At 41.2% G+C, this 26,815-nt stretch overlaps 1 protein-coding gene across 3 annotated transcripts in view; it reads left to right on the top strand.

Annotated features, from left to right (window-relative positions):
• Positions 1 to 26,815, top strand: part of PRKAR2B (protein kinase cAMP-dependent type II regulatory subunit beta) — a 90,988-nt gene that overhangs the window by 18,811 nt on the left and 45,362 nt on the right. For all 3 annotated transcript variants that reach the window (XR_003516328.2, XR_003516327.2, XM_027573009.2), the window contains exon 2: positions 6,298 to 6,333. Coding sequence is in view for 1 of the 3 variants with exons in the window: in XM_027573009.2 (XP_027428810.1) it covers positions 6,298 to 6,333 (36 nt within the window). In the remaining 2 variants the exon portion in view is untranslated. The remainder of the gene's footprint in view (positions 1 to 6,297; positions 6,334 to 26,815) is intronic.

Raw genomic sequence — 26,815 nt, 5'->3', positions numbered from 1 at the left:
TAGTGACCAAAGACACAACTTAGTGCTCTTATTTCTTTAACTTGGAGCTTCTTTCCCAGTATTATGCTCAGAGATGCAAACTATATGCACTGCTATCAACCTGGCTTGCCTTTTTTTTTTTTTGGAAGGAAACCGGAAGTAGCTTTATTATTTTTTTAACTTAATTTTTTTATTTTTTATTAGCATATAACGTATTATTTGTTTCAGGGGTACAGGTCTGTGATTCATCAGTCTTACACAATACACAGTACTCACCATAGTACGTACCCTCCCCAATGTCCATCACCCATTTCCCTCCCTTCCCCTGTGATCCTCTGTTTTGTTTATTAAATTCCACATATCAGTGAGATCATATGATAATTGTCTTTCTCTGATTGACTTATTTTGCTTAGCATACCCTCTAGTTCCATCCATGTCATTGCAAATGGCAAGATTTCATTTTTTGATGGCTGCATAATATCCCATTGTGTGTGTGTGTGTGTGTGTGTGTGTGTGTATCACATCTTTTTTATCCATTCATCTGTTGATGGCCATGTAGGCTCTTTCCATAGTTTGGCTACTGTGAACGTTGCTGCTATAAACATTGGGGTGCATATGCCTCTTCGGATCCCTACATTTGTATCTTTGGGGTAAGTACCCGGTAGTGCAATTGCTGGGTCGTATGGTAGCTCTATTTTCAACTTTTTGAGGAACCTCCATACTGTTTTCCAGAGTGGCTGCACCAGCTTGCCTTCCCACCAACAGTGTAGGAGGGTTCCCCTTTCTCTGCATCCCCACCAGTGTCTGTCGTTTCCTGACTTACTAATTTTCCTGGATTGCTTTTTTGAAGACCAAACTTGTTGGATCACGCTTTCAATTGACTGCTTTTGTTTTTGTTTGTTTGTTTGTTTTTTAGTTTGTTTGGTGGGCAGCAAAGCAGAGTTTATTGAGTGATAGTACAAAGCTCGAAGAGGGGCACCTGGGTGGCTCAGTCAGTTAAGCAGCTGCCTTTGGCTCAGGTCATGATCCTGGAGTCCTGGGATTGGCGGAGCCCCACATGGGGTTCCCTACTCAGCGGGGAGCCCGTTTCTCCCTCTCCTCCCAGCTTGTACTCTTTCTCGCTGTCCCTCTCCCTCAGATAGAATCTTTATAAACAAAACAAAACAAAGCTGCTAAAGAGGGAGGGGACCCTGCTTTTATTTTTATAGAATTTAAGTTGTTTTAGTCTTCTATGGAATTTCTGATTTACCTGAATTTTTTGGTGAGGTAGCTTTTTGGCGTGGTGTAAGCCCTCAGTCATTGTATTTGGAAATATGATGGGACTTGGTCAAGCTCTTCGGGGACAAGGACTTTTACCTGTTCAGGGCCCCACATCCACACTCAGTAGAGCAAGTAAAATGACTGGGACAGGAGACTTGCTGTGCTGATTCATGCTGAGGTGTTCACTTAGTGTTGCTTGTCTGCCAGGCATAAAGAGGTGAGAACATAAGTAGGTCCTGCTGGTACCAGTGGGGGTTTGAGTCACAGGTGTGGGAAGCTCTTTTCACTGCCAGGAATAGAGAGGCTCATTCAGGTTACGTCATATCATGGAGCATTTTTCTTGTAAGGACGCTCTGAGATGAAAGAAGACTTGAATCAGTTATACTTCTGGGTCTCCTGGGAGCAGAGGAGTTAAGACTAATCTGGTGGGATATAGTTTGGGAATGGAGGGGATCGCTGGTTAGACAAGCATGTAGATATTCAGAGAAACACAGGACTCTCAGTATTCCCCTGGGATGGCATTTGGGAGAAAGTCAAACCTGTATAAATATTTCTGTATTTTTCCTTGAGGATTCACTAAGATCTCCAAAAATGTTAGGGGTTTAGTATATTCTTAAATCCTATTTGCTTGTTTTTTCACGCAGATAATACATTTCCTATTTTTATAATTCTGTATTCTCCTAGTCTCCAGGAGAGAGAGAGAGAGAGAGAGAGAGAGAGAGAGAGAGTGCGCACGCGCGCTCCTGCGCGTAAGTAAATACACACAGAATACCCACAGGATAGGAAAATCTGAAGGTGGAAAATCTGAAGGTGGAGAGTCTGGGAAAACTAAATTTGGCTTGTCACATTTGAAAACATCATCTGTTAACCTTTTTGTTTTTGTGAGTTTATACTGCTTTTTACATAGTATATTTTGAAAGTGGTAATATTAAAATTGATCATATTAGCTCACAATAAATAAACCTCAGTCTCCCACATTTGAATAGGAATTTGTAGCTTACAGGCACTTTCAAAGATTTTTTTTCTTTTTTTAAGTTCTTCAGTCTTTTTGGTTTTTGTGGGGTTTTTTAAGTTCTTTTCTGAAGGTCTTTTAAAATTCTTTCCTAAAGGAGGTAGGCAGGTCCTCTTTTCATATTTTAAATGAGAATTTAAGTCAGTGTGACACCATCCATTCCCAGGCCCCCGACTCCAGTTGGTGGCCCTGCGGCGTGGCAGCCCTCACTGTCGGGCTCAGAATGTCGGCAGTGTCCTTTCTCGCCTTCGTCCTGATCCCGTTCTCTGCACCTAGTTCCTGAGAGACAGAGTGGCACGCACGCTGGAGCCAGATGTCCATGGCTTTCTTTGCAGGAGGGCTTCCACCCTGAATCGCAACCTTCTTCCCCGTTTTGGTAGCTAGACTGAAATAAGCTAGAGAAATTGTGGAGGTTACAGTTAGCTTGCCAAAAGTTTGTGCAGGGAACACTTGTGCTCCATCCCTGCAAGTGGGCATGGAGGGATGTGGGTATAAGGGATGGAGTTCTTGGTAATTGTTGTCAAAACCCAGTGTTAACCGGGGCGCCTGGGTGGCTCAGTTGGTTAAGCGTCTGCCTTACGTCATGATCCCAGGGTCATGATCCCAGGGTCCTGGGATCGAGTCCCACATCAGGCTCCCTCCTCAGCGGGAAGCCTGCTTCTCCCTCTGCCTGCCGCTCCCCCTGCTTGTGCTCTGTCTCTCTGTCAAATAATAATAACATCTTTAAAAAAAAAACAAAAACAAAACCCAGTGTTTACCTTGACTACTGCACTACTTGCCTGGTGCGCCCCTCTCCCTAACTGCCCGACTCCACACCCCATTCACTACGGGGAGAAGGAAATGATGGTCATATAACTCGTCTACCCACGGTTTAAAAATTGAGACAAGTTCTAGCAAAAATATAAAGGAGGCATAAAGGAAAGTAATTTATAGTCAGTAAAGTGAGGACGTTTTTACAGTAAAGTTCAGAGATCCTGATTTGCTTTAGATCAGTACATCAGCAGGTGTGTACTTCATTATGTTCGTGGAAGACATAATGTAGTTACGATTGTCCCACTTCCATGTAGAGTCACTAAGAATATAAAAGCTGCAAATGCCATCCAAACAAGTGTACTGTACTGGTGATTCAGACACCTTAAGTGGCTTTGCAGCAATGACCTGATTTTTTGAAATGATGAATATCTATTAGTAAAATTCCAAACAAAACAAAATACAGAAACCCCCTCTAAAATTCCTTGGATTTATATTGTAGCTGTGCTGTGGAAAATCTATTGTAAAACTGTGTAAAATAACTGTGTTTATATGTAAACACTGTTGGGATCTAGGATCTGATGGTTATAAACTGACTTTTTTGCCACCTCGAATGTCCAGATGTCCAGTGGGATATTTGAAAGCAGTGCAGGATACAGTAGTGGGATTCAGGACGTCCCAGATGCCAGCGACGTCCTCTGAATTATTGTGACAATTGAAAAGATTGCCCGCCACAAAATCAGAATACACCTTCGAGATGGTGATGGCACTTGTGTTGAAAATCTCTGTCTTATACACGTCAGAAAGACTTGGAAACCTAAGGGATCCCAAGAGAACAAAGACTTCTGAACATTTCAGATCAGAAGCTCCTCATGCTGTGATTTCATTGTCTCGAGAGGCTGGAGAGGGCAAGAGGAGAATGTCTGCTCTAATTTTTCTCCAAGGCTGACAGGTTTTTTGTCTTCCTCTGCCTTTGTCAGCCTGCACTACCTCCTCTGCATTCTTGTGGTGAAGTGTTTTGGACCCTCTCCATTCCCTGTCCTTGGAGCTTGCTGGGAGGCTGTCTTCAGACTAGGTTCTGAAGGAGTTGTGAAAAAGGGGTTTGAAAGTGTTCAAGAAAACTGATGTTTTTTTTTTTCCTTTTATGTGGTGAATATACATGACATACAGTTTACCCGATTCAAGGTTTTATATAATTTATCACTTTGCAAATATATGGCTAAATTATTCTGGTATATAAATAATAATTTTCTCTCTCTTGGGCAATTTGAAAGATATAATTTTCTATAAGTGATAGCATTTTAATAATTGGGCTTGTGACTCACTTCACCAAATTAATCCTTGATAACAGTGGGAATCAATATTTTTGCTTTCTGTTCTCTGTGAGGTAGCATTTTGGTGTTAGATGTGTCTAGGTTCAAATTCTCCAGCTCTGCCACAAAGTGGCTTTGTGATCTAGAGCAAATCAGGATCTCTGAGCTTTACCGTAAAAATGTCCTCATCGGTAATACAGAGATGCCAATATTTAATACAGTGGTTGCAAGGATTAATGTAAAATATTTGACACAGTTTTCTTCTAATACTAGTTCCTATGCATCCATTTTTTTCATGTAGTACAACCACAGTGCAGATAAAATCTTCGTCTTTTTTTTTTTTTAAGATTTTATTTATTTATTTGGGAGAGAATGAGAGAGAAAGCACATGAGAGGGGGGAGGGTCAGAGGGAGAAGCAGACTCCCTGCCGAGCAGGGAGCCCAATGCGGGACTTGGTCCAGGGACTCCAGGATCATGACCTGAGCCGAAGGCAGTCGCTTAACCAGCTGAGCCACCCAGGTGCCCTTTCGTCTTCCTTTTTAACTTGACCTATTTCCGTAGCGTAAACAATTTTTATAATTACTGTTTTAAAAGTATCAAAGTATTAAGTATTATAGTATATAATGACATTCTGCCACTAAATATACTGTGGACATGATGTCCTTTCTGTGTATAATAGGAACCTTAAATTTATCTGCTTATCTCAAGAAATAAAGTTTTTAAAAACCTCCCTTCTTGACATAACTGTAAGCAAAACCAGGAGGAAACAGCAGACCTGAGTTGAGTCTGGGCAGTGGGCCCATGGGAGGCTTTCCAGGTGAGTGATGATGCACTTCCACACACCACCTTGAAATTTCAGCCTTCAGCGTACAGATTTGGAGGCCTTGACCTCTGGGTTGCACAAAAATGATCAAAGCTATAACTATTAAATCTGAGGAAAGCAAGGATATACTCACTTAATGATGATTTCAGTATACATGAGCATTTTTCATTTTGTTTCCTGTTTTTTTCATTTTAAAAATGATGCTGCTAAGTAGAAGTATACTGTTGACCAAGAAAGAATGCGCTGAAAATTTCAGCAAACAGGCATTTTTGGGGGGGCAATTAGAATTGCAATTCAGGAGGCACAGATACAGGTAGAAACCTGAATCTGAGCTTGTTCCTGGATCTGAGGAAGCCAAAGAGAGGGCAGGGTTGTAGAGTCAAGGGGCTGAGGGTGTCCTTCTCATTCAGGTCCTAGGTGCAAAACAGGGATTGAAAAGAAGGTAGCTGGGATTGGTTGGGTTAATATGCAAATGAGGGGCTGTGAAGCTTTGTTAAACTGCTTTGGCTTCTTTTGAAGTGAAGAGTGAGGATGATTCATTCAGGTGTCTTGATGAGAAGGAAAGTTAAGTCCCAGTTGAGAGCTTGCAGCTGTTTGAAGGTTTTTTGTTTTTTTTTTTTTAAAGTTTATGGTTTTTCCAGCGAGGATGTGAATAAATTCTTCTTCCTTTATGGCCTCCTGATCCCAATTTAAGAGACTTGTTAGCTAGGGTTGCTTGCTGCATTTTGAAATCTCCTTTCATAAGACATTGATTTTTCCTTCTCTAGTAGTATTTCTGTAGGATAAATCTCTAAAAGTAGAATTACTTTATTAGAGGACCCAAGAACCTTCTATGGCCCTCGATGTGATTGCCAAATGGTTTCCAAAGATACTATATAGATTTACATATAGGTCCCCACTTAAGTAGTTGTAGCCATACATAAGGTGGGATTTTTTTTTTAATTTTTTTAATTTAATTTAAGTTTTGTGGGGGACTAATTTAACAGGTGAAATACTGATTTTAATTTCTGTTTCTTGGCTACTGGTGAATTTAAACATCTAATCTTCATATATTTGTGATATTTCCTCTTGCATTGCTTATTCGTTTGTATTTTTTCTCTAACTTATGTAATGTGTATAATAATGTGTAATCATATTATTCTGCTTTTTTTTCTTTTAGCTCCTGTAATAAACCGATTCACAAGGCGTGCCTCGGGTAAGTCAGACCGTGTTATGGGTTTTGCTTATTAATGGTGACATTTCTTGAGTAATAGTGGTATTGGATGATAAGGTGTGATGACAATAATTGCTGTGGAGTAATGATTTGTCGGTCGTTTTCCCCAAAAACCAACCAGCTGATATAATGAAGAACAAGGACAGTATTGGAAATAACCTCTGCGTGACTAGATTTAAACCCACACTGTGCGCTGAGGCTGATGCACCTTTTTAAATGGAGCCTCTCACCCCAATTTGTCTATTTCTGCTCTTGATCAGTTATCATCTGCATGGTTATCGGAGGTATCAGCCACGGTTCAGAAGCAGTGAGTTAGAAGGTGGGTGAAGGACATCCTAGAAACGGTGGATGAGCGATAGGAAAAGGGACAAGGAACAGGGAATGAGCCTGAGGGACAAAGGATAAGCGACAGGAAAACTCTGAAACTGTAGGTACAGGAACTTGTCCTCAATGGGGCCCTTTGTTAATGGCCCTGAGGCTCTTGCTCTCTTACAGACCCCACGGTAATCCAACGCACACTCACCGTGATAGACCTTAGCTACTGACAGGTGCCTGAGTTAGAGTCGTGAATACTGTGTACCGCCTGCATTGGTGGAGAATACTGGCAACAGTTGAGAGCATTTCTGTCCAAAATGGTTTAAGTAAATTGAGTTTGGGCCATGAAGTGGATAAACTATTTGGAAAATCTACTTCTGTGGAATGCCTTCTTCTCTGAAGATAGAGGACAAATGAAGCATTACTATGTTTGATGTGAGAAAATTACTCTCTTTTAAATACACTAGAATTTTTTGTTGTTGAAAAACACAAGATAAACATTTCAAGCAGATCATTTCTGACGTTTATATAATACAACTAAGTATTTAATAAAATTACCTCATTTCCATCTGTGATGTATTATTGAGGGTGTTTTAAGGTTGTTTTATTTTTAATTTGTTATCAGTTACTGGTACAATTTATTCTTATTATATAATGACCAGGCCTAAGAGGAAAAAGACCAGGAGTTAGAAAATGTGCTCTATTGGGATAGTGTTTACTTTATCCTCCTGAGCTTTTTGTAATCTGAAGACATACGTATTTTATTTATTTATTTGTTTATTTTTGAAGACATACTTATTTTAAATTTTGCGAACAGAGAGTGGGTTGCAGTGAGTTTTGTGGAATGAGGAATCATGGTTATGTCAGCAGGGTATCAAATGATACTCCAAAGTAGAGCCGTAGAGTGTGATGGGTTTGTAGTGTAGGGATATAGACTTTTGCGAGCAGTGGTGGGAATAAGAGAGGAGCAATGAGAGAACCCGTAGTGTGATAGCTTGTCTTCACGGTGTAAAATTCTTTCCACAGACACGTAGTTAGGAGTCTTAGAATAGATCATCTCCCTTTCTGTCTCAAACTATATGACGTCAGACATTGATATCTGGGCAAGTTGCATTAGTGTTTGTTGTACGATAAATTTATCATCAGTCGATGTGTCAGGGGCTCTAGCGTGTAGGTTAGCTTTGAAGCATCATTATTTTAGTATCTCCACCACCACTAAATCTGTGTCCTGTTCACCTCGGTAAGACTTGGCTAGAAATGTAGAGAAGACGGAATGCCAGCAAAGGAACCCACAGTAAAGTCAGATGTTGTGTTTATTTCTAGAACGACAGGTATAGGAAATGTCAATGAAAACAACAGGAAGCAATTTGATTTAAAGAAAAATAAACAAGGTGATATCAAGTTCAGGAGTTGAGTTATATCTAGCAATAAGCCTTAAAAGGAGTAAAAATTGTTACCCTAAGAGTATAACACACTGGAATTCATTATGAGAATGAATCTGGACCTTGATTATTTTATGTACATCTTCAGTCTTTCGGACAAGGGAAATAAAATTATATTTACTGCCTTAGATGAAAAGAACAGTGGTAAAGGAAGGAAAAAAAGAAATGGGAAAATGGGACCTATTAATCATTTACCTGTCTATAATTTATTTGACTTCCTTATTTTTCATAAAAGTTTCTCTGAAACTTTTCTGGCAAGGGAGAATATAGAAACAGTTTTAAGCCATCTTGAGGAGGAAGTCCTGTAGTTCTCTTTGTTAACATAGTGGCTAAAAGGAATTTAATATGAATTTAGGAGTAGAGATACATATCAATTTATTTGAAAGTATCATTTCCTGAAAATAATAAATGTCTACTTAAAATGTAGAAATTCATATTTGATAGTTAATATTTTCTAGCATGTCTTTTTCTGATGGAGTTTTATTTCAGAAATACTTTTTTCTTTTCAGAAATGAACTATAAAACTTCGGTAAGACCTATAATTTAGGGGAAAAAAACAAGCCAAGTAAAATCAGCCAGAGGTTTATGTGATATGAGAGTTTGTTTCTTATTCATCAATTTTTTAATAATAATTACAACAATGAATGTGTAATATACAATAATATACTATGTGTAGTGCTAGGTATTCAGTCACTGTTGATGGAATGAAAGTGGAAAAGAATATGTTACATTATATTTCTAAGCTTCTGCCTGAGTTTTCTAAATCTTTGAGGTTTTAGCTTTTGCTATTCCTACTGCATCTTGCAAAAATAAATATTTCAACTGGAGTAATTGAAACAAAACATTTCTCCCTTTTATGCCTTTTTCTTTTATTATAGTTCAGGAGGATGAGGGATGTTTACATTAAGAAAGTGTTTAACAAATACATTATTTGGGATCATTTTTACACCTTCCACGACCCTGTTTCTGGTAAACTCTGTCTCCATGTGTTTTCAGTGCCTGTCCACAAACCTGTCAGTTTTTATTTCTATAAGTAGACGTGTCACTTAGCATTTTCAAACAACTTCCTAGAATCTTAAGAGTCTGTAGAGGTTTCAGGGTTTCCTAAGCTCGTTTTCCACTAGGTGCAGGAATGAAAGGCATACAGTAGGGGATTATTAATGGCAACAAACACAGGTGGGCGTTAGATTGGGTAAGTTCTACAAAACATGATTGAAACTGTCAGGTGTCTTCTCTTCTGAAATCCAGATGAAATGTATCTTTGGTATCTCCCTGACGGCACCCCATAACCTTAATTTTATTACTTTTTATTGTGCTATAGTTGACATATCACATTGTGTGTGTTTCGGGTGTATGGTATATTGATTTCATATATTTATATAATACAATATGATTACCCACAGCCTTATTTTTAAACAGTACCCCATAATTCTTTTTTGAACAAAAGAAATATTACTTTTGTTCTTTTTTAAACCCATTTCTACTCTTAGTAATCACTTCTTATCAGTATGTCTTTTTTAAATACACAGAAGTCACATACAATCTATGTGATTATAAATAGCATACATAAAATTAACATAAAATACACATAATCTCTTAGAATTTTGATGGAATTAGAATTAACATTGATAGTTTGGAGTATTTTGGAAGATGATTCTTCTTGGTGGAATAATGGAAATATACCATTTATTATAATTATTATTAAAAATTAATGGTAGTGGTAGACATAGTCGTTCGATACATCTTTGAGTGTAAAACGTTACACAGACAACAGTCCTGTTGTTTCTTTGTTCATCTAGTATATTATATGGGAAACACTCTAGAGTGTGGGGTTTCACAGACTTGAGTTCAGGCCACCTGTTTACTGTGTGAATTTGCATGTAAGCTATTTACCGCATTGAGTCTTACTTTCTTATTTCCACTTTCTTTCAGTTTGGGATCATAAGAGCTATAATCACGCTTGTTATAATGGTTAAGCTAGATGGTTTTTATAAAGCAGAGGCTAGGCTCTCAGAAATATTGGTGCTCAACCATCTTCTGAACATTGTTTAAAACAAAACAAAACAATAAAACCCTCAGTGCTGTGTCTTAACCTGTCATAAATAAGCCTTAGAGAGTCATAACACTCTTTGATATCATCCTTTAATATGGGGCATCTCCTTTTACTGTTTGCACGTTACGGTTTTTAGAAAGATTATAATGGTTTTCCTCTGAATTAGAAAGAAAAAGAAAAAAAAGAAAAAAATTTCTCGTTACTCTTGAGATAGCTCCTTGCAGTATGAAGTCAGACCGCTCTCTGATTTTGTTTTAACCCCAGGATTTTATTTTGAAAAAAGTCCAGCTTATAGAAAAGTTTGACGAATTGTTCAATGATCACTTTTCTCTGGATTTCCCAGTTCATATTTTGCCGCATTTGTAGGCCCTTCTCCTTCCTTCCATACACACGCTCATATCCACACTTCGTTTTTTTCACTGGATCTTTTAGGAATTCTGAGTACTTCATGTATATCTCCTAAGAACAAGGTCATTCTTCTGCATAATATTACACTCAAGGAATTTAACCTTGATACAGCGCTGTTATCTACATAGAGTCCAGTGTCCTTCGTTGTCTTGGTGTAAGCCTCTGTTCTGTTTAAGCTGATTCAAGGATTTTGTATTGCATTGAATTTTCATGGCTCTGTTTTTCTGATCTTTCATAAACGGACTCCCTAACATTTTTGAAGTCTGCTTTTCTTGAAGTTCTGAAGGTTCTAAGCCCTCCCAGTGAAACAGTTCCCTGTATCACCAGGTACGAATTCTTAGCTTGCATGAGTGCATCCACTGTTTGGTCACAGTGCCCCATTGGTGTTGGTGAAGCCTTGCTTTGAGCATTGCTTTATTTAGTACTGCTTTCCCGGATTGCTGTTGAGCATTACTTGCTCTAATGCATAATTATTTCTTATAATAGAAGTGAAAATGGAACTCCAAATTATGAATTCGGTAATTTTCTTTTCTCATGTAGATAATTAGCCGCACTTCAATTTTTAGCCATAACGTGAGCATTGAATTTTATAGTATATTTTTAACAGAGCTAAAATTTTATAATTTTCCCTGCACTAGCATTTGGAGTAATTCAGAGGTGAAATTAAGTCTTTAAACTTCACACACCCACTGCGTAAAATGGTATATTAAAAACTCCATAAAATCACCAAAAACAGAAAATGATTAGTCCCCAAGATAGTAGTGAAATAACAGAAGTTCACATCTTTTATTGACTCCAATACAGGGAACATATGCTTCCTTGATTCAGGGAACATATGTTTCCTTTTGTTTTGTCGTGGAAATATTTTGTAGCCTTGGTGTTCTTTGTTTTCTTCTCTAAAGTTGCTTTTTAACCCTCCTATTTTTTTTTCAAGAGGTCATTCTCATGTTGTCAGACTAATTTGCTGGAGTGAATATATTTACATTTATATTTTATTTTTGAAATGAGCTTCATTTTGAAAGCTCCTTTCAAGCTTGGTAATTACCAACACTAGATAATGCACACCGGGAGCATATTCCTTTAATTAATTTCCTAATTCATTCTGCAGACATTTACTGCACCCCTACTGTGTGCCAGATACAGTGGGAGGCATGCAAGAAGAGTAAGGTACGGCCTTTCGGAAGGTCACAGTCTAGCAGGGAAGCTGGCTCTGATGGGCTTGGTGTGGTGAGCACCATAATATCCACAAAGGGAAAAGGAGAAAACATACAATTCTTGCGGGGCATGGTTCACAGAAAGGGTGCTGGTCATTAGGGCTTATAATGTGGGTTTCAGCAGGAAAACAAGGCGAGTATTTGTGCCTTATCACAGATAGCAAGCTATTTTTATTTTTTTATTTTTTTTTTAAGACTTTATTTATTTGACAGAGAAAGAGATAGCGAGAGCAGGAACACAAGCAGGGAGAGCGGGAGAGGGAGAAGCAGGCTTCCTGCCGAGCAGGGAGCCCGATGCGGGGCTCGATCCCAGGACCCCGGGATCACGACCTGAGCCGAAGGCAGACGCTTAAAGACTGAGCCACCCAGGCGCCCCGCAAGCTCTTTTTATTATGAAGTCCTTTCTCCCGGGATGCTGCCCTGCACCTTGCCTCAGCATCGAGTACCTGTGGCGTGGAGATGCCCACGGCCATGGACGGCAGGGGCTTAAAGCCAGGATTTATTTCTGCCATTAACTTACCATTTCTTCAAAACCTAAGTGTCCCTCTTATCAGAGGAGGCAGAATAGGCTCTGGATTCAGAGAGACCTAGGTTGGAATACTAGTTCCACTACTTACATATCCACTTATTAAAAGCTGCCACTCTTGGCTTCTCTCACTATGGACTGCTGTGGGAGGGGCCGGGGGGCTTAGTCACCTTGCTAAGGCTCAGTTTCTCCAAGTATAAAATGGGGATAATACATGTCTCACAAGATTGTCATAGTGATTAGACAGCAGATAATCCATGAAAAACACAACACAGTATTCTCTCCAGTTTGGTTTCTCGGTGTGAGCCTGTTCTCCAGTTGTGTCTCCCGCATAGACAGGGCTGCCAGGAGCCTGGACTGGACGGAGAGGTGGGTTCGAAGTAGCTGCAAAGCCTGCCGTGGAGAATTCGTTAGAAAGGTGATACCCAGGGTGAGGCCGAAATCAAGAGGCAGACAGTTCAACTGAGGCAGCAGGATTGAACGCACAGGGGCCGGCACTGGGCAAGGGGAGCGAGAAGAGAGCGTGGAGGGTGGACCTGGAGAGCTTCTCTGAGATGCCAGAGTACAGCCCCCAGGCTTCTCCCTCCGGTGGGCTGGAAGTGGTTCCGGGCTGCTCTGTGTACCTGTTGCCTCTCTGTGCCCAGACTAATTCTCCCCTGTGGTTCTCTACAAATAAAACCAAGTGAGCAGAGGGAGTGCTGCTCCCCTCCTTTTCCCTCCCCTCCATCCTCTGGCATACTGACTTCCTGGCCTTCCTGAACGTGGCATGTTCTTGCACGCCTTAGCATGCTGTGGGAAAGAGAATCCAGTGCAGTCCGTGGGCAGTGTTGTCTCTGGTTCTTTCTTGTTAGGCCCAGGAATGCTGATAGGCCTCTCTCAAGGCCAGTGAGAAATTCAATTATCTCTTGAACGTAATTGCATTTTCTTCAGAGTTCTCTTTGAGCCCTGGGGGAAGGGAGAGAGGAAGGCGGTAGTAAAAACCTGATCAGTTCAGGGCAGGGTGGGGCGCAGGGCTGGCTGTCTCCTCCTGCTCCCAGGGAGGTGCCTCAGACTCGTCCTGCCTGCAGTGGTGGAGGGGCTTGGCAGATGGCTTGGGAAGCCCCTGTAGCCCGCTGGGGCCCTCGTGTGTCCTGGTGACTGGACCCTGCCCTGTAGCGCAGACGTGAGTAGATAGAAGGCACGGCCATTCTCTGATTATGATCAGAGTTCCGGTCACTGTTGCACAGACTCTGTGTGTGAAGGCTCAGCCTCCCTGCCCCCAAATCCACTGCAGACCAGGGCTTTTATAAAATAGGGCAAGATTGCCGCTGCAGTGTCAGCTTGCTGCAGATGGCCCCGAAGCGCTCCCACTCTCTGCTTCTCTCACTGTGGACTGCTGGGCGTTAGGGGCCGTGACTTGGGTGTGCTCTGTAGGAGATCGGAATGTTCTCATCATGGAAAATTACACATTCATCCCCAAATAACTGATTATTAAACCAAAACCCAAACCCTTATTTTACTACTTTGGCGTTTTGTGAGAACAGACGGTGGTGTGAACGGTGCCCCCTGGAGAGGGAGAAGGGTGGCTGGTGGCCCGGCCTGCGGGGACACATGTTGCTTCCTCTGCCCGACACCTGCCTGTTCACATTTGGAGCACTCCAGAGGCTTCACTTCTCCGGCCTTCCTGCAGCTCGTCCCCCCTTACCCCTCAGCATCTTTCTTTCTCTCTGGATGCCACCCGTCTGTAGAGCAGGTACTCAGGCTGCTGTTACTGTTTACACATCTTTTAATACCGTGGCTGTTTGTTGACACATCTCGTTCTCTCTCCTAAACTGTGAGCATTGTAATTAATGAATTGAAGGAAAAGAAAAAGGAGGACGCAAAATAAGGAAGTGGGAGTCCTAGCAGAATGGGGAGATTTGGCCAGATGTGCACAGTGAGGTTGAAGATTCCTGAGCAGGTGTGTGGTTACTGGTGAGGCTGAGGCTAAGAAGACGTGAGGATGGGCTTGGACACCAAAGTCGGCTGTGATAATGGCAGAACTGGAACATGAAGAGCATAGAGCTGGATACCTGTGAGGAGGGGCACCTGAACCCGTGAATCCCAGAGACAGCCCCGCACGGGCACGGGGTGGGGGGGGGGGGCAGGTAGTGGTGTGGATGCCTGTGTGCGGAGCCAGGAGAGCCCCTCACTGTCTTTTGGGTCCCACTGTGTGCGGGGAGCAGTGCCTTCTAAGTAAGGTGGTGTTCCCCGAGGAGAACCAGGCTTCAGATAAGGTGGGGATATGTTGGGAGTGCTTTGTAAAAGCACTTGAGGGTGTGGGGAAGGTGTTGGGAAGGAAGGTAGGAAGGGGTGGGAGGAACTGGCAGGTCAGAAGTTCAATCAGCAGATATTTATGGAGCAGTTACTGTTGCCAGGTACTGTGCAGGTACCACTGCACAGGGAATGACAGCAGCAGATCCTCCCTGACCTTGCGATGTTGCAGTCCAGTGGGGGAAGCATGAAGGGGTGTGACATGAACCTGCGGAGAGTGTGGTCGTCTGGAGTCTTGCATCTGGTGGATGACCAAGGTGACAGAGCAAAGCGGGCACGGTTGGATCAAGGGTCTTCAGGTTATAATGTATTCACTGTGGATGCTCGTTTAAACTTTCTTTAAAGCTAATTCTATCAGGTTTCCAATGAGAGCACTTTAACTGTCTGATGTTTACTATAAGCACAATGGACAGTATGGCGTAGAAGTGAAGAGCATGGATCTGAGGTCATTCTGTCATTTCTTGATCAAATACTCAACGAGGGCCTATGATGGGTTTGGCACAGAGCAGTGCCTGAGGCCAACCGACATTGTTTAGGATCTTGGCTGCACCACTTATGAGCTGTGTGACCTTGGGCACCGTACTTAAACTGTCTTTGGTAGGGTTGTTGTAATGCATGAAGTGAATGCAGGCAAAGCTGCTATTTTTTTTTAAGCGCAATGCCTAGCACAGAGTGAGTGTCAGTAACTTTCATATATCCATAGGCTCAATTTGTTGAATTTTACTCTAGCAAAAATACCATAATATTAGTATCTCTGCTATTTTCTCCTATGATGTACCCCACTTAATTTTAATTGTCCAGAGTACATAATTCTGTGTGTCTCCTACAGCTAATTCTCCTACCCCAAACTTGGATTGACATAACATTGTATCAGCATTTGTGGGAGATGGGAAAGATTTCTCTCAGATGTAACATCCTTTAGCTCTTTAGATAAAATCAGAAAAACAACTTTAGTTTCTCCTAGATTGTAAACTGTATTCTTAGACTGTATTTTGAAAATAGATTGATCTGCCTTTTAAAATTTAACCTTCAATTTTAATCAGGTGTGTGTACATGGAGCCCTCCTACCCCCTCCCCGCATCAGATTGGACCAGCTGCTTCCAGGAGCTGATTGCTAGAAGTGTTACTGTCCCTGGGTTCTGAGTCTCTGAGAGCCAGCAGTGTATTTTATACTAGCTAATCATTTGGTCATGTTTTCTGATATTTAAAAAATTAATGACACAACTGAAAACCAAAAAGTGAATCTGGATCTTCTCTTTCTTTTACCGTCTTCAGCCTTCAGTTACTAAAACTGGAGAACGTTGATTTTGTAGTTGTTGTTTTACTAAGGCAATATAGTTAAACTGCTAAAAAATTAAAATACAGATTAATTGTATGTTGTTTTCAGACAACATAGAAAAAAGGAACCTTTCGTTTGAAAGACCAAATAGCTTAAGTAATTGTGCTGTTAGACCTGTTTCAAGTAATTACGAATGTTATCTTTATTGACCTCCATCAGAAAAGGTAGAGCTGGCCCTCCTCTCCTTAGGTATTTTAAAACAATTCCAAGTTGTAGCTCCCATTTAAAAACAGACATAGATAGTTTAATATGCTCATTGCATAACATGAAGTAACAGGGTACCAGACACAAGGTATTCCAGAAAAGGTACATGGCTTTCTGCTGTGAGGTCATTTTCAGAACTGAATTTCCACAGGTGGCTGGGTGGTATTTGCAGTAGAAACTGAAAACTTAAACTTACAGTAGGTACGCTGATGGCTTTCTAAAAGCAAACTACTTTTGGGGCTCCTAGCTGTCTCACTTGGAGGAGCATGCGACTGTTGCTCTCAGGGTTGTGAGTTTGAGCCTCACATTGGGTGTGGAGATTACTAAGAAAATAAACTTAAAGAAAATTAAAAATAAACTGCTGTTTACAAGTTACCTTTTTATTTGGTCTTTTCACTTCCTTCAGATCTTTTGGTCCTGTTAGAGTGTTGCTTTTCTTTCTTCAGTGAGTTTACATGAAAGGGACAGTTTAAGTATTTCTTAGATTGAGAGCTGTTCTTGGAATTAGAATAATGAGAATGCTTATAATCCAGAATGATATTTTTATGTATTAAAAAATAAACATTTACCTTGTATCACATAGACAATAAAGTTTGGAGTTGAACGAAAGTAAAATTTTACTTTAGTAAAATGGTCTTTTTAGAAGGGATTCTTGATGTTAAACTATGTAGTTGGTGGGATGGAAGTCTCTTGGATGGTTGTAGCTGTGGGAGAGTCACACTGTGTGACCCCCCCCGGATGGAAATTCTGAGGCAGAGGTCATTATATGTTTTCAAGGCAGCCTGTGAGTCCTGTTAAAAGTTAACTGAGGCATATTAAAAATTTGAAGAGTTTATTTGAGCAAAAATCTATTCAAATTGGGCAGCATCCAGTCTAGCAGATAGCAAGGAGCTCCGAGGAGCTGTACAAAAAATAAAGACTTGTAGGCAGAAGGGAGCAGAAACAAGGAAGTTATGTGTGGCACAAAAATGGGTTGGTTACCGTGCGGTCATTTTCTTTTAGAGGATGGCAGGGGTTTGCCTCACTGGTGCTGACTAAGTGATTCCTGATCGTCATAAGAGTCTATCTCTGGGACAGCTGGAACTGTCATCGGGTCTCGGTTCGGTGACATGGGGCTTAGCATAAGTGACTCCATTTTGGGCCTTTTGTCTTGTTTTTCATAATCCCAAATGTTTTTCATGAAGTTGTAATCCCCAGAGCTTTTTTCCCCTCACTTGAGTGAAAGAATAAATTTCTCTAACAAGAGAGGTAGCTCAAAATGTGAATAATGATCAGTTACTTTGGTTATGAACCTTAGTAGTCTCATTTGTGAAAGTAGATGACGATGGTGGTGTTAAAAAGTGCACAGGGTCAACTGTGTGCTGGGCCCTGTTGCTCAACTTTGCTTTCCCTGGGATAATCTATGAGAATCACTACCACCGTCTTTGAAGGGACGTTTTCTTATTGTTTTGAAAAGAGAAGGGGATAATAGGTAAATTTAGATAAAAATTAATCTGAATCGGGACATTGAGGGGCAGGGGTAGAGCACAAGTCACACTAGAAACTGCTTATTATACATTTTGCACAGGCCGAAATCAAGAGTTGGATGCTCAACTGACTGAGACACCCACATAACCCCTCATTTAAAGACTTTTTTTAGGGGCATCTGGGTGGCTCAGTCAGTTAAATGTCTGCCTTCGGCTCAGGTCATGATCCCGGGGTCCTGGATCGAGTCCTCCCTTGGGCGCCTTGCTCGGCGGGGAGCCTGCTTCTCCCTCTCCTTCTGCCTGCCACTCCCCCTGCTTGTGCTCTTTCTCTCTCTCTCTGACAAATAAATAAGTAAATAAAATCTTTAAAAAAAAAAAGATTTCTTTTTTTATGATAAAATGGCTACATGCTCGTGGTAAAAGTCAAATAGTACAAAAAGCTATAAAATGAAAACTAAAGGTGCTTGTTTCTCCTGCTGTTCCCACTTCCAGCCCTGGAGATCACCACAGCTAACAGCTTCTTGAGTACTTTTCTGGACATTTTTAGGCACGCGCATAGGTAGTTGGAATTTAAGTGATATCCAACTCGGGGCACCTGGGTGGCTCAGTCGGTTAAGCGGCTGCCTTCAGCTCAGGTCATGATCCCAGGGTCCTGGGATCAAGCCCCATGTCCGGCTCCCTGCTCAGCAGAAAGCCTGCTTCTCCCTCTCCCTCTGCCTGCCACTCTGCCTACTTGTGCTCTTTCTCTATCTCTCTGTCAAGTAAATAAATAAAATCTTTACAAATAAAAAACTAAAAAATAAAATAAATGATATCCAACTTTCCACATTGTCTTTTTCACCTGACAGTATATCTTGGATTACTTTTCATGTCCTTACATCTAGAGGTGCCTCATTCTTATTGTGATGCCTGAATGGTATTCCATTATATGGATGTATTAAGATTTATGTAACAAAGGTGTTTAAATTTCAGGTATACTGTGTACTTTTGCATAATCATGACAGTAAATCTATAAGTGGGATTGCTTAGTCAATGGTATGAGCGTGTGAAAGTTGTACAGGTATTGTCAGATTGCTTCCTACAACCGCATACTAATTTATACTCTCATCTTGTGTTTAACATAGTGTGAAACACTCAGTATTACAGGATTTTTAAATGTTTATCAATTGAATAGGTCCTTTATGTTTTTAGTTGGCATTTAAAAAAATTTATGAGTGAGGCTTAGCATTTTTTCATTACTGTTGACCATTTGTATTTGTTTTTGTTAGTGAAGTGCCTGTTCAGTTTTTTTACCCTTACTGATTTGATAAGTGTTTGAACTCGGAGGTCAGATGGCTTTGTGTTCAGATTTGGTCTTTGCTACTCACTAGTTTTTTAACCTTGAGATGGTTATTTTGTCTCTTTGAACATTATCTGTAAAATTGGTGGTAAGTGTACTTAACTCATTGGGTATTGTTAAGTGATTAAGGAGCTAATTGGTGTAAAATGCCTAACACATTTCCTAAAGTACAGTAAGAATATATGTTTGCTAGCAGCATTACTAATATTGCTGAGATCTTTTAAAAATTAAGAGTGGTATTTGTCAAATGCCTTCATGGTGTTCACATGATCGTTTGGTTTTTGTCTTTTAACATAATGATATGGTATTGTGTTAATTTTCTAATATTGAACTATTCTTACATTCCTAGGATGAACTCTACTTGGTCATAACATTAATGATTAATCTTGTTCTTGAAATGTCATTAACACATACCAACTGTTATTTTAGTACAAATCAAAACACGTTTTGTAACACAGAATCAAGCTGTGAATTTGAGGTATATTTCAGAGAACATTGTTGGATGTGCTTTCCTGATTTAGGTGAATAATTAGGGATCAGAGCTAGGAGCGATCTATTTAGGAACTGTTGGTTGAAGCACCACGGATCCCAACAAGAGGCATTTATCATGGTTTGGATGTGCTTTCCAGGTCTTGGCTGACATGTCACCTCCCGGGAGAGGCATTCTCCCCCCTGTAACCAGGCGTTATATGTCTACTCATGGAAGAACCAAGTCACCTGCTAGATTCCCTGTCAGGTTGATACCCCACTAGTGGAGCATTAGCCCCTGAAAGAATATGTTCTGAGAAGTGCACAGTCAGAGGGAAACTTGCTGGGATCAAACTTTGCACTCCAGATGGGCTGAGGGACTTTGGAGCAATTATTTAACTTCTCTGGGCCTCAGTTTCCTTGTCTGTAAAATGGGGACAATAACGGTGCCTTACACAAACAGTTGATGGGAGGATTACATGACATATTTCAAGTCAGAGAATGTTAAGAACACTGTAGGCAGCCACAGCTTGGTTGGCTGGGAAGGTTTGTGAGAGGGCTAGTAGAGGAAGGGGTTACAGACTGAGGAAGAACAGCGTGGAGGTCTTGGAAGGGGAGCTTTTGGTGGGGATTTGTGTGCAGAGGCCTGGAGCTTATTCTCCTTCATAGGGCAGTTTGAATGTTTATTCTACTTCATCCTGATGTTTTTTGAAAGCTTAGAACCAAATATATCAATCTGTTTTTCAAGACTTACTTCTCATGGAATTCCTATACAGGTGGCATTTATTTATTTAATCACAGCAATTCTATGAGGTAGGTCTTAATCGCCACATTCTAAAGATGAGAAAAGTTGCATTTAATAATGCTTAGTAATGTACAAGGGTCACGCAGTTAATAAATGGCAGGGAAAAACAGCAGAGCTGGGATGTGCTTTGGTCTGTCTGAATCATGTGTTCTTTCTCCACACTATAATTCAGTACTTCCATCTAATCACAGATAGTAATTTATATTCCTGCCTTAACAGATGAATTACTCTCCATAACCAGCTGGTAGAGGGCAGGGACCCTATTTAGCGCTTCCATCATCATAAATACCAGGCACAGCTTTACAAATGAGGAGTCAATAAATAAGAGTGGTTTTCTGTGTGTTAGTTTTGCTAAAGCTAGAGGCATTTTATATGTGATAAAACAAAAGTTTAGTAGTTAAGAAATGAGTTGTTTGCAGGGTGCATCATCATTTTCATAAAAACGCTGAAACAGTTTAAAAAAAAAATACCAACCAGTGGTTCTGAAATGCATGGAGCATAAAACGAAGTTGAAGACCCAAGGCCAGCTTTGCTTTGCTATGGCAGCAACATTTGGTGGAAGAGAATAATTTCAGTTTTGCAGAATACCTTTATCATTTGTAATCTCTGGTTAATATCCCAGATGAGCAGAGATGGATACTCTTGTCAGAGCCACACATGGGCCCTGACTTAGGTGTCACCTACTTTTGTTGTTAGAATTTCTTGAGTTTGACCTCACTGAGATAACCACCTCACACCAGTCAGAATGGCTAAAATTAACAAGTCAGGAAACGACAGATGTTGGCGGGGATGTGGAGAAAGGGGAACCCTCCTACACTGTTGGTGGGAATGCAAGCTGGTGCAACCACTCTGGAAAACAGTATGGAGGTTCCTCAAAAAGTTGAAAATAGAGCTACCGTATGATCCAGCAATTGCACTCCTGGGTATTTACCCCAAAGATACAAATGTAGGGACCCGAAGGGGTACGTGCACCCCAATGTTTATAGCAGCAATGTCCACAATAGCCAAACTGTGGAAAGAGCCAAGATGTCCATCGGCAGATGAATGGATAAAGAAGATGTGGTACACACACACACACACACACACACACACACACACAATGGAATATTATGCAGCCATCAAAAGGAATGAGATCTTGCCATTTGCAACGACGTGGATGGAACTGGAGGGTGTTATGCTGAGTGAAATAAGTCAATCAGAGAAAGACATGTATCATATGACCTCACTGATATGAGGAATTCTTAATCTCAGGAAACAAACTGGGGGTTGCTGGAGTGGGGGTGGGGTGGGAGGGATGGGGTGGCTGGGTGATAGACATTGGGGAGGGTATGTGCTATGGTGAGCACTGTGAATTGTGCAAGACTGTTGAATCACAGATCCGTACCTCTGAAACAAATAACGCAATATATGTTAGGAAAAAAAAAGAAGATAGCAGGAGGGGAAGAATGAAAGGGGGGAAATCGGGGGTGGGGGAGACGAACCATGAGAGATGATGGACTCTGAAAAACAAACTGAGGGTTCTAGAGGGGAGGGAGGTGGGGGGATGGGTTAGCCTGGTGATGGGTATTAAAGAGGGCACGTTCTGCATGGAGCACTGGGTGTTATGCACAAACAATGAATCATGGAACACTACATCAAAAACTAATGATGTAATGTATGGTGATTAACGTAACAATAAAAAACTTTAAAGAAAAAAAAGCAGAGACAGCGGTTTCTCAACCTTTAAAAAAAAAAGAATTTCTTGAGTTTGAACTTGTTATCTTGTCAATACCACTTTCTTACCAACGACTGCTCTGGGTTTTAGTCTTAGTTCCTTTTAGACCTTTGTCACCTTGTTTTCCTTGTCCCAGTCTTTTTAAACCAGGGTTCCCCTTCATTTCTGATGTTTCCTGGGCTGGCAGGAACTGAAACACACATTGAAATGGGTCAGGCGAACATGGGAAGTTTATTGAAATAGTGGTGGGGGCGGGGTTCTCCGAAAATCATCAAGCTGCAGGGAGGGCAGGCCTGAAGCTGGGCCTCTGGAGGAACTGGGACCTGGGTTTCCAACACTGTTGAGAATCTCTCCACCTCTGTCCTCTGACTCTCTCTTGCTGTAGGCTGCTCTCTCCAGGTGTGGGGATAGGACACCAAAGCTCCACACTTTACACTAATAGCCACCAGGAAGAGACTGACCTGGTATTCTCTGTGATTCAGGCCCCCAAAATCCCAGGAAAGGGTTCTGATTAATTAGCCCACCCATCGTGGGTTGATCTGGAAGCTGTCTCATTTGCCCCTCTGGGGTTCACTAGGATAGAGGGCTCAGAAACCTGGGACTGATTTCAGCCAACCTATTTTGGATTATTAGAATCATGTCTGCTAGCTGATCATTAGGTTGGACTGGCTGCCCTGAGGAAGCCCTCTATCCCTCCTTGTCCAGGGCAGCTTCTCCATGGGCCCACGGAGCTTCCTCTCCAGCCTCAGGGGACATCTGCAGCGGACTCCCTACTTTTGCAAGTCAGAGGCAGATGTGCCCTGAGCTCTCTGTGAAGGAAGCTCAACTCACTTGTTCCACCACCTGCTTATTAGGCTGCAGGTGACCCATTTGGTTGTGTTTTTTTTTTTTTCCTGCTGAGAAACATTACTGTGTTATGAGAGCATAATACTTTACACATAGAATGGCAATAAATAACAATCCAGACAAATGTCACTTCTTTTCTAAAAGAATGGAACCTATTATCTTGCATATCAGTTCATCTAGCTACTAAAGGAGAAAAGCCCCAAAGAAGAAATCATACTTTACATTTATACCACCAGGTTTTCAAAGGGATAATGTGGGAGGCTAAAGGTCACTGTAATTTTCTTCTTACAAACTGTTTTTTGATGTTCTTTTCTTCACAACAGTGGAACAGCCAACCACCTGGTTCCCTCCTATTACGCAAAATTATTGCATTTTTAAAGTCAGATTGGGCTTTTCCCCCTAGACTTGCAAGGGTTTGTAGTTTGTGAGGGGACGGCCTTCTTTGTGTGCGTGAGTGTTTTTGGAATGTTTACTTTCTGGTAGCTGTAGAAGAGACTGGCTTCGTGGCTGCTTGGTTGGGCTGTCTCTTCACTTAAATTAAGAAGCATTTATCGTTCACTATATGCAAGACAGTGTTCTGCGCACACTGTGAAAGTGCTGGAGGTAAGACTCAGCTTTGTGTCCAAACCCCCTGGAGGAGCTCACCATGTACCCATGAACTTGGACCCATTGATGGGGGGTTGGGAGCCAAACATTTAAGAAAGAATTCCTGAGACCTTTTCCATGCAAATGGGTGCTTTTTTTTATACCACGGAGACAGATTCCTGTGGGCAGAAAGAGCTGCATGAAGCTGGTGCTTATATGCTTGGTGCTCAAGCGGGAGAGGACATATAGGGAGTATTATTTCATAAATACTTCTTTCCATTTCTGCTCATAAAACTATTTTGGCAAGATTTCTCTGGTGCTTGTCTTTCAGCTCGATATTAACTATTGGTGAGATGTACAGGCAGTCAGGAGACCCTCTAAGAATGTAGCAACCAGTACGTATTTGATCCCTATCGGAACTATGCAGCCTATAGGTCCGCCTTCTGGGCTAAAGGTGAACATTCTTCTGCATCTTCCCCTCATCACTGTGAGCCAGTTGGAGGACAGCACAGCCGAGTTGGTGGTCATGGTGAATTCCACTCTGATTTCACTATATACATTCTGCAGAGAGCATGAGCTCAAAGGAACAGCTAGACATTCCACTCTGAGCTTATGCCCTCAACGGGTGAGGGGGAGATATGAATCTGCCCCTCCCACTGGCTTGCTCAGTTCCTGCATGCCTTTTGGAGTATGAGCATTTCTAGGTGTCAATTTTTCATACAATGTAGCTTCTAAACCTAAGCCAGCAATAACTTCTAGTGCTCAGCAAAAGAAAAAGCTGTCAGTTTTAATGCTGGAGGGAAAACCCACTGTTGGGGACTTACTGTGGGACCATATGACCATCTTCAGCAATGGCTTCCTGTGGGATTTTCAACAATGACATTGACTGTTGGAGATGTTCCCTCTTATATTTAGAATTTATCCCCCACATAATGTGTGATTCCACTGAAATAAGGACACAAACAAGGTGCATTCCATTTTCCTACATAGAAGGGAGCACTAGTCCTAACTTGTGTGCTTAGAGAAAGTGACAGGGAAGAGGTGGCATTTGTGTAGAGTTTTGAGGGAAGAGTAGGTTTTTGATAGGGTGGGAATGGAAGAAATGAATTTCTAGTTGAGCAAACCATATGAAATAAGTAATAGTGAATATTCTAATAAGGTTAGCAATTTATGGGTTTTGGTAAGAGTTTGGCCTTTATTCTGTATGTTGTGGGAAGCATTATACATTTTGGGCCAGAGATACATCATGCCCAGGAGTGGTCAGGTTGGGATCCTGAAGTTTCAAAATGGGTCCATATTATCCCCCTCACCCCTTTCATCTTGATCATTACCCAGGAACAAATTAAGAAGAGGTGGTGTCTGCCTGGGGATAGCCATATGTAATCATCAGACTGCCTTACCAAGTTCCGTGAACTAGGAGGAACTGAGGGAGGGAGGTAGACCATCAGCCCATTGTGCTGTTATTGACATATGCATTGTATATGTTATAAACCCAGCAGTGCAGTGTTGTATTCCTTTATGAAATCTTGTCTTTTAAAGTAAAAATTAAGAGGGGAAAAAACCCAGCAAAATATGTTCATACAGTCTTTCATATTTACTCACGTGTTTATCTTTTCCAATGCTCTTCATTTCTTCCTGCCAATTTGAGTTAGCATCTGATGTCATGTCCTTTTAGCCCCAAGGACTTCCTTGAGTATTTCTTGTAGGGCACAATTGCCAGCAACAAATTTCCTCAGTCTTTGCTTAACTGAGAATGAATTCATGTCATCTTCCTTTTTAAAGGATAGTTTTGATGGGTATAGAATTCTTTGTCAAACAATTTCTTTCAGCAGTTGACTATGGCCTTCTGATCTTTATTGTTTCTGATGAGAAGTTAAATATTAATTATTTTATTGTTTCCTTGTATGCTAAGTTTCATTGAGATTCTTGGACCATTAAGTTAATGTTTTTCATAAAATTTGGGAATAGGAGGGCCCTTATTTCTTCCTCTTTTTTTCCTGCCCCTTGCCTTCTTATTTTTTGGAACTGCCATTATGTGTAGGTTAGCATGCTTGATGTTATCTCACAGGTCTCTGAGGCTCTCTTCATTTTTATTTATTCATTTTTTGGTCTGTTCCACAGATTGAGTAGTTTCTGTTGCTGTCTTCAAGTTCCTCGATTCTTTCTATTGTCAAATCAAACCTGGTGAGCCGATCTAGTGAATTTTCTGTTAGTAGGCTTTTGAACTCCAGAATTTCATTTGGTTCTTTTTCATAATTTCTCCCTCCTTCTTGAGGTAAAGGTATTTGTTGAGTCATTGTCATCATACTTTAATTCTTTAAACCTGGTTTCTTTTAATTCTTTGAACAATAGCTGCTTTGGGGTCTTCGTCTGCTGAGTCCAACAGCTGGGCCCACTCAGAGACAATATCTATGATCATTTTTTTCCTGAGAATCGATCACACTTTCTCGTTTCCTTGCTGTTCTTTCCCATTCTTAAAAGGTTTGCTGAGAACTGGCATTCAGCAATTCTGAATTTTAATCTCTTCTATCTCTGGGTTGTTGCTGTTTTTTGCTCAGTAACTTTCCTATGGTAAATGTGTGGACTCTTGTCTCCACTGAGTATGTGGCTGCTAATGTCCCTGTTTTTGTTTTTGTTTTTTTTTAATGGGGAAAAAATAATTCACTCTAGCTTTCCAGGTTTAGCCCCTGTGTGTGCAGGGCTTAGTGGTCTGTCAGTGATTGGTTAGAGGTTATACTCACATGCCTTGAGCCGATGGATCTGTGTTTGAATTGGGAAGCATGTTCAAATTTCAGATAGTTTTAAAGGGTGCTCTGACTTCTGACTACCATCTTGGTCTTCTCTACATGTACTACATCTTTAAAACAGCCAGGGATATGTAGATGTCCTGGGTCCTGTCTAGTTTCTCCTGCATGCCCACACAGCCTTCCAGTCAGCCATGGACATTTGAAGAGCTTATTGAAGCTTCTCTTTGAGGTTTCATTTTTTTGGTTTAATTTCTAGTTAGTCTGTTGATCTGTTGCTTGCCGCAGCCAGAACCACGACCAATGCTAGGCAAGCTACTGGTCTTCCTGTTTGTTTACCACCAAGACCACCATTACCAGCCTTGCTGCTAGACATTGGTTCTTTTGTGCTCTACCCTCGGTCAGGTTAGCCTCCTGCAGCAGCAGAGCTGGTAGAGCTGCCCTGGTGACCAAGCTGGGGATGGGGGTATCTGGGATAGCAGCTCCAAGCAAGAATGCTGTGGACTTCCTGTGGAGAAATGGCAATTACATATAGCTCTCTGTCCCAGGTTCCTAGCACAGAGCTCCTAAATGCCCCTTGTAATATCCTAAGTGATAAGAGCCTTGGGAACATCCTTTGTGCTACTATTTGGTCTTTGATTCTGGCTCCTGACACAGAACTCCGAAATCCTTTGGAATTTCCTGGGTGGTAGGAGTGTCTTTTG

This window comes from Zalophus californianus, chromosome 12 (assembly GCF_009762305.2).
Source record: "Zalophus californianus isolate mZalCal1 chromosome 12, mZalCal1.pri.v2, whole genome shotgun sequence".
NCBI classification, from domain to species: Eukaryota; Metazoa; Chordata; class Mammalia; order Carnivora; family Otariidae; genus Zalophus; species Zalophus californianus.
The sequence above is the reverse complement of the archived record's forward strand: the minus strand, read 5'-3'. Positions and strand labels throughout refer to the sequence as shown.